The sequence below is a fragment of the Cyprinus carpio genome, chromosome B17, assembly GCF_018340385.1.
Source record: "Cyprinus carpio isolate SPL01 chromosome B17, ASM1834038v1, whole genome shotgun sequence".
Classification (NCBI taxonomy): Eukaryota; Metazoa; Chordata; class Actinopteri; order Cypriniformes; family Cyprinidae; genus Cyprinus; species Cyprinus carpio.
This window is the reverse complement of record NC_056613.1, coordinates 11,574,945-11,582,631: the sequence shown is the minus strand read 5'-3', so window position 1 is coordinate 11,582,631 and position 7,687 is coordinate 11,574,945. Positions and strand designations below refer to the sequence as shown.

The 7,687-nt window shown below is 36.9% G+C and overlaps 1 protein-coding gene across 1 annotated transcript; it reads right to left on the bottom strand.

Annotated features, from left to right (window-relative positions):
- Nucleotides 1-3,093: 3,093 nt before the first annotated feature.
- Nucleotides 3,094-6,113, bottom strand: LOC109087708 (D(1C) dopamine receptor-like). The gene has a single exon (XM_019101913.2). It carries the CDS (start codon nucleotides 5,980-5,982, stop codon nucleotides 4,645-4,647), a length of 1,338 nt encoding a protein of 445 aa, XP_018957458.2. The 5' UTR covers nucleotides 5,983-6,113; the 3' UTR covers nucleotides 3,094-4,644.
- Between the last annotated feature and the right edge of the window lie 1,574 nt (nucleotides 6,114-7,687).

Genomic DNA, 7,687 nt, shown 5'->3' with positions numbered 1-7,687 from the left:
ATCGGAACGTTATCAGCCAATAAAGGCTTAAAATGTAAACATTTGAAATCACACAGATTTGAAAAAAAAGAAAAAAATAATTTAAGAAATGCCAAAATGCCTTGCCGATAAGACGATTAGCTCACGTGCTCATGGTGTGATAGCGATAAGCGAACTTTTGCCTGAATAGTGATTAGATTCACTGTTTTGGATTGCCGCATTTTATTTGAGAATGCAAGTACAGAATGATGCACGCTGTGTGCCATAAACTTTTACCAGCGCATGCAGCAGCAAAGAATAAACAAATAACATTAGGATACTTGTGTTTCTGAATAAGTAAAGCAGTAATTTAAGTCATACAATCATAAGTCTGTTTTGATTTAAAGGTAAGAAGCTATAGCTTACATTAATAAAATACTTGTAAATTTAATTATTTAATATATACAGCTTTATTAATTAATATGCAATACATTTTTCAAATGGATTATAAAAACTTAAATACGAGCTATATAAGGAGCAATTTTTATAGCTCATTTGCTTTAGACCATCTATTAATGTTAAATCCACAAATAAAATGTTAAGGTTTCAACTGCATCTGTCTGAGAAAAAAAAAACATAAACAAAAAACAGCAGAGATTCATTTATTATAGTTATTTTCAAAGCTTTCAAAGTACTCTCATTAAAAAAAAGAAATTAAATCATGTTATTAGTTCAAACTATTTTTATTTTTATTTTTTTTTGCTCAACTAACCAAAATAAAAAATAACATGTCTGTTATTTCTGCATAGGAGAGACTTGCTGTTGTTTGAAAACAAAAGGAAATATGTATCAGCATCGGCCAAAAAGACTTGAAAAATATCGGCATATTGGATATCGGCAAAATCTAACATCATGCATCCCTAATTTTTATAGATTTCCTATTCAAATATTGATGTGTGACATTAGTTTTTCTCAAGAACTGACAAAAGCTGTTTGAAATGTATTGACTTTACATAAGAATCCTTGGTGGGTGTGGCCATCATCATTTGCAGATTCACAGATTTCTTCTCTGTCTCCATTTTCAGAAGAGTCTCTCACATGAAATTGCTAGTGCAGAGGCTGGCTCTTTCCTCTTTTTCCTGATTTGAAACCACATCTACAATTGTAATGAGCAGTTTGGGACTATAGCTGCAGAAAAAAAATCACACTGTCACTATATGTCTTTATTTTTGTTACATTTATCATTTTTTTATGTTTTGTGAAGGAAGACAACAAATAAATCACATTTAATGAAAGTATATTAGGATTCTGTCTCTCGTACTATTTTCTTTCTCCGGCCTGCAACCTCTACCTTCATGAGCCTGTCTATGATTCATGTGGCATTTTAACTTTTCATTATTCACCTGCCTTTTCTCACTTATTCATTTCATCTGCTGTTCCTGCATGTCCGAGTGGACTGTGCATGTGAGCTTTTACACACTAATTGGAAGCACTACTAAAGACTGCAGTGTACTGCTGCACTAATGACAGATCAGAATTCAAATGTCATCTTTGTTCCATTAAAATCTAACATTTTCATAACATCTTTGGTATTTTTGTTGCATCAAAAGCAGGTGTTTGCCAGTTTTTACTGTAGGTGACACACACACACACAGACACACATTTACTTAGCTATGTAAATGTTAATGTTCTATATTTAGACTGTTTTTATATACAGCTCATGAATACTCTAACCTAACCCTAATATAATTTTTTCATCATTTATCTTTTACATATTTTTTGGGTCATTACTGTAAATTCAAAATGTGTTTTAGCCATTAAATTCTTATCAAATCAACTAAATACATTTTGTTTAGAAAGTTATCAAATATAAATTCTGGAAATAGTAATTTACAATCTTTTCTTGTATATGTATACATATAACTATCAATTTGGTTTCTGAAGGAGAATTTTTTTTTAAAATCAAAGATATCCTACGCAATAATTTTAAGAAGAGTCATTAAGAGTCACAGCATAATTAAAGTGCAGCAAACAACAGAACAATAATCCTAAAGCAGTTATTGCTAAGCAATTTACTTATGCTGCAATGCATGCTGGGAGCTTCTTTGACAAAGGTGACACTGTCTGTGAAATCCAGGCTAAAATCTCAAAATCTAATTATGAGATAACAAGCATCAAAGTTTGATTTCAACCATTAATTTCACTATGATTTCAATCATTGACATGGCTTACTTAGTCAGTATTAAAGATATCAAGGTTACATTTTTACAGAATGTTCTTTATGTTATGAAGGATGATTTTATGTAAAATAGTAAATCACACACACACAAAAAATGAAATAGTTAACTCTGTTAGGCTGGTTTTGGAGTATATGGTTCTTCTGGCATATTTAGATGAGGATTCTAAATAGTTCAAATATTAATTTAGTGTCTGTGAAAAGCATAAGAATAAAATGTCATGTCACTACACACAGCTGTGTGTTCTGGCCGGGTTGGTAGGGTCATTGGGGTTTTTTAGGGGTCTCAGTAGGTCAGGCCGAACTGAGGTTGCAGTGCGACTCAAAGCCTTTGTTCTGAGAAGATGAAACACTTCCTGAGCCAGGTGACACCCAGAGAAGCAACTTTTTATCAATATTTTTTTTCCTGTCTTTTCAATTTGTTTTGAAGAGCTTTTGAATACTCTCACAAGGCTGAAGAATTTCTGAGTGAAAGCAGGATGACAGTGGAAAGCAAAGCAACAGAAATGGCTTCATCTCTGCACAGTTTCACTCTCTCACTCATCATATTTTTATACTCACATATAAAAAATAAGTTGCTGGAAAACTGCTTAAAATTCGGGTCATAGGTATTACCATGAGTCTGATATCTTCCTTTAGTTCACTGTACCATGTGAGTGACCATGTGCAACATTTTTAGTGTGATTAAAAACGTCATGTTGTATTATATATCTGAATCAAGGAATAAAAGCAACAAAGCACATCGTCTTCTTAGGATATTTATTTTTTCTTACAAATTTGAAAATGTCTATAATAAAAAAATTTATTAACTGTACTGATAAGAGACAGACAGTCCCCAAAATAAATATTCATCATAGATTTTATGACTTATTAATATGCTAAAGTTGTTTGTTCGCTTTTTAAATTTAATTTCTGAGCTGCCTTAACAGGACATTTAATGATCCTTTTCTTGTTATTTTCTTGTTTGACCAAGGAAGCTGTGCTGAATAGACCAGCAAAAAAAGAAAAAAAAAAGAAAAGAAAAGCAGCATAATAACTCATGCAATGATTATACAACATGATCAGTTTTACAGGATCTAAGGATGAGATTTCAGCTGCTACCATCTTAATGCCCAAATTCCTGTTTGTGGTATTCTGCATTTGCCACGAGAAACCTGTGCCTATTCATCACATAATGCAATCCGGCATGAAGTAGGTTAGAAACAGGGAGGAGTTGCGACATAAATCATTCTACCTCTGGAAGGAATGACCTGGTTGTCCTGTTAACAATTCAACCAGTATAATATCTTATTACATGACCTCTAAATGTACTCCATTAAGATGAAAGATCTCAAGTGATTCAAATGATATTTATGAGAAAATCCAAAGCGGTTTTATACACTTTTATGGTCAGAATCAGTAACCTTAACCTGGAAATGTCAACTCTGAAAAGTACTGCAGAGATTTTTTATATGAATCTAAAATCTAATGATTTGTGTGTAATTTTTAACAAGAATGCATAAAGAGGATTAGACATTTGGCTGAAAAAATGTTTCTCATGCTTTCTAATGCTTTAAATTAATGTTGTATAAATATGAATTAAGCATATGGACTGAGAGGGAAGGAAAAGCGGGCAAGAAGTGTCTAGCGTGGATCTCAGATTAGTGGCTGCTATTAAAAGCATCCCATGTGGCACCTCATGAGAGAATGTCAATAGTGTGCAGACCTGTGATCTAAGGAAAGTTGGCTACTTTGACAAATCTAGAGTATAGGAGATTTTCATGTAAAAGCTGCGGACAGAAAGGTGCAAAGATAATTTGCATATCATGTCTGCAAGGATTATAACTACATCATTTGCAAAAGTTGTCAGCAAATGAACATTTCTCATATACAATTAGTTATACTGAATTTCATATTTTACTGTACATGTACAAGGCAAGTGAACAAGTGAACATGACTGAAACAAATGAAGTTACTTAATTATGCTTAAAATAACTGTAAAAGTAGGATGCACTTTTAAGAAAACCACTTTATGCATTCGTGTAAGAGTGAATCATTTCACTTTAAAAGTATTTAGTGTGCTTACTGTGACTTTCAGAAATATCATTTGTAGGGCTATTCAGGATTGTCTGGCGCAAATCCTCATTTTACCTTTGTAAAAAAAAAATGCGTGTTATAAGGTCAAGTGCTATGAAGAAAACAGTATTTGTGTTTTGCTGATGTAACTTTGAATAATACTGTAAGCGCTCGAGACGCGTACTGTTGGTGTCCGCAAACGTTTTTTGTTTTTTTGTTTTTGTGGCAGGCGAAAATGCGATACTTTTTGGTTACTGAAAAGTTGTTTAAAATGATTTCCTTTTCGGTATGCAGAATTAAACCTGTTCGCGTGCTTTGTAATACCACTAGCTTAATAATTATTTTTGGCTTCATTTGAGGAGGTAAAAGGCTTGGCGACCCCCAACCCCCTTGAGTCATTCAGTAATGATTTGACCTGGGATTCCCTCGCACTCCACGAGTCCCGTGGAGGTGAATGGCGTGATAGTGTCCAGGGAAATCTCCCCGTCGCACTCAAACTGTCCGATGTTGGGTAAGAACATGTTTTTGTGATTCCTGGACACATTCGAAGTAACCGAGTCCTTATCGAACGGGAGACTCGGCTCCTCCGGAGGGTTCGGCATATGAACGACCAGCGGTTGCGCTTCCTTCTGAAGCGTCGTGTCGTGATGATACGACACTAGCTCGTTACTGAAATTCACCGTCTCCACTGTGGTGCTGGGAAAAAATTTGTTGCAACCCAAAATCGAGGAGAACGCCTTCCTGAAGTCCGCGTTAAACGCGTAAATGACGGGATTGAGGGAGGAATTGGCCCATCCGAACCAGACGAAGATGGTGAAGGTAGTGTCACTCACGCACTGGCAGAAGGGCACCATGCAATTAAGCACGAAAAACGGCAGCCAGCAGAACACAAACACCCCCATAATGATCGAGAGTGTTTTTAAAACTTTGGTCTCTTTCTTGAAAGTGGTTTTCAGCGAGTTCTCGTTGGAGCAGTCGTTGGACTGGTGGTGGTTTTGCGCGTGCTCCGCTGCCCTCTCCAAAGAGGAGATCCTGCGGATCTGTGTTTGCGCAATACGGAATATCCTCGTGTACGTGGCGATCATGATGATCACGGGGATGTAGAAACTTATCAGCGAAGACGAGATGGCATACGTCCGGTTCAGGTTGGCTTTGCAGTTGTCGCTGTAATCGGTGCCGTTGCCCGCTGCGCCATCCTCCTCTTCCTCAGCCATGTGCCAGTTGAGCTGGACCGGGATAAAAGAGATGAGGATGGACAGGGTCCACGCCACTCCGATCATCATGAAAGCCACCCGGTGGGTCATCTTGCGCTCGTAGCGGAACGGGCTCGCGATGGCCCAGTAGCGGTCCACGCTGATGATGCACAGGTTGAGGATGGACGCAGTGGAGCACATGATGTCAAAGGCGATCCAGATGCCGCAAAACCGGCCGAAGAGCCAAGTTCCCGCCACCGCGGATATCGCCTCCCACGGCATCACCAGGACGGCTACGAAGAGATCCGAAACGGCCAGAGAAATGACGAAAAAGTTGGTCACTTTGGAGCGCAGGTGTCTGAATTTGACCACGGCGGCGCACACGAGCGTGTTCCCGAGCAGCGTGGAGACGATTAGGAGGAAGAGCACGAAACCCAGCAGAGCGCGCACGCTGTTCTGTCCGTCTCCATCCTCTCGCTCCTGCGCTCCGTGCGCGCGGTCCTGCGTGTGGTTTGTGCCGTTTTCCATCTCTAAAATCATATCCGTTAATATCGCATCTGACCAAGGCGCTTCATAATGGCCAGTTACCTTGTTTTAAGATAATCTTTTTGAGTGATCGGTCCGATGTCCAGCTCTGTCCCATGTTGGCGAGTTGGGAAAACTGCGTCCGTTCCCGGTGCTGAGCACGCGGAATGACCCACATTCATGCGCTGGTGCGTCTCGCTCGAGAAGTTCTCGCTTTGTGATTGGTTTATGACCACCCCGCTGAGTCTGTCTGTGTGATCCACACCAACATTCTTTACCTCCGAATGACTTGCCAGTTAACCTGAAATCTTAATTTTACCAGGTCTGCAGAAATTACAGACAGAAAACCCTGTCAACAATAACATTTTACAAACGACAAGTAAACACAAATAGCACATTTTGGTAACAACTCACAGTGAAAACTGATTTTTCAACAACAATTTATATTTAACAATTACACATTAATAATCAAATATAATAAATTATGTTCAAGTTGCAAAGTTCTACATGCTGTTGAATCATCCAAATGACCACAGACAGGGACCTGCACAGACATTTTGAAGGCAGGGGCTCAAGTGGAAAAAAGGGCACTTCTCATATTTATTTTCATTTTTTTTTTTTCTAAACAAAACATTCAGTATTTTTAGGGGTGTGCAATATTGACAAAAATATTTATCTCAGTATTTTCTGGGATAACGATAATTAGACAATATTTTGTTGAGTGTGTTATTGTGCTGGTATCTTAAGGGCTACCATGGACAGCTGACTCCTAAAGGTTTTGATATTCTGCATATTCTGTGTGGTGATCAGTTCACAGCAGTGATATAAGTTAATCTTTTCCAATAAGTTTTAAATGATTTTTTACCTTTTGTGAGCAGTTTTACCTTTATAAAGCCATTTTTTTCTAAAAGTGTGCATCATATTTTCAGTCAAATTCTTAAATTGAATCAGTCCATTAGAATAAGAAGTCATTTGTACTTTTACCAAGCAAATGAAATCAGTATTGACAAAATTAATCTTTGCAATGCAGAGAAAACACAGAAGCTGCATTAGAAGTGGCATTTATATAAATTTACACACTGTTTAATGCAGTAGATTAATGAATTTAACCTGCAGTTACAAATGCATTAATACTGCTTTTATATTTTAAACATAAAACGTTGAATACTGATATTTGCAATTATTTAAAAAATAATAAAATAAATTTTTAATGTAAAAAATTTAATTTAAACTGCCAGTAGGTGGCAGCAAGTCACTGTTAATAAGTGAGTCATTGCGTCTGAACCGAATCAAACAGTTGATTCATTTGGGAACAAAACAGCATCATGTTGCTCAGAGACGCAAATTGGAATTATATTTGTTGGAGAAATAGAGCAAAACAGTCAATATTGTGTCTATCTTCATTTGTTAAAAAAAAAAAAAAACCTTCCCAGGAAAAAAGGACACTTTCTCTGGAGGAAGAAAAGGGGCAGGTGCTCAAGCCCCCCTTGATGTCTATGTGTGTGCATGTGCCTGAACATAGATTACATTAAGAATTCAGTGACAGTTTTAATGAAATGAATCTATGTCAAGTCAGTTGTAATTGATGGTTGAAGTGATTAAGGCATGACTGACTGACTAATTAATTAATTGTTTGTTGTTGTTGTTGTTTGCCTAAACACTTCAAACAATAAATACACATTTTATGTTTTATTTTTTGAAAATATTAAATATAATGTTC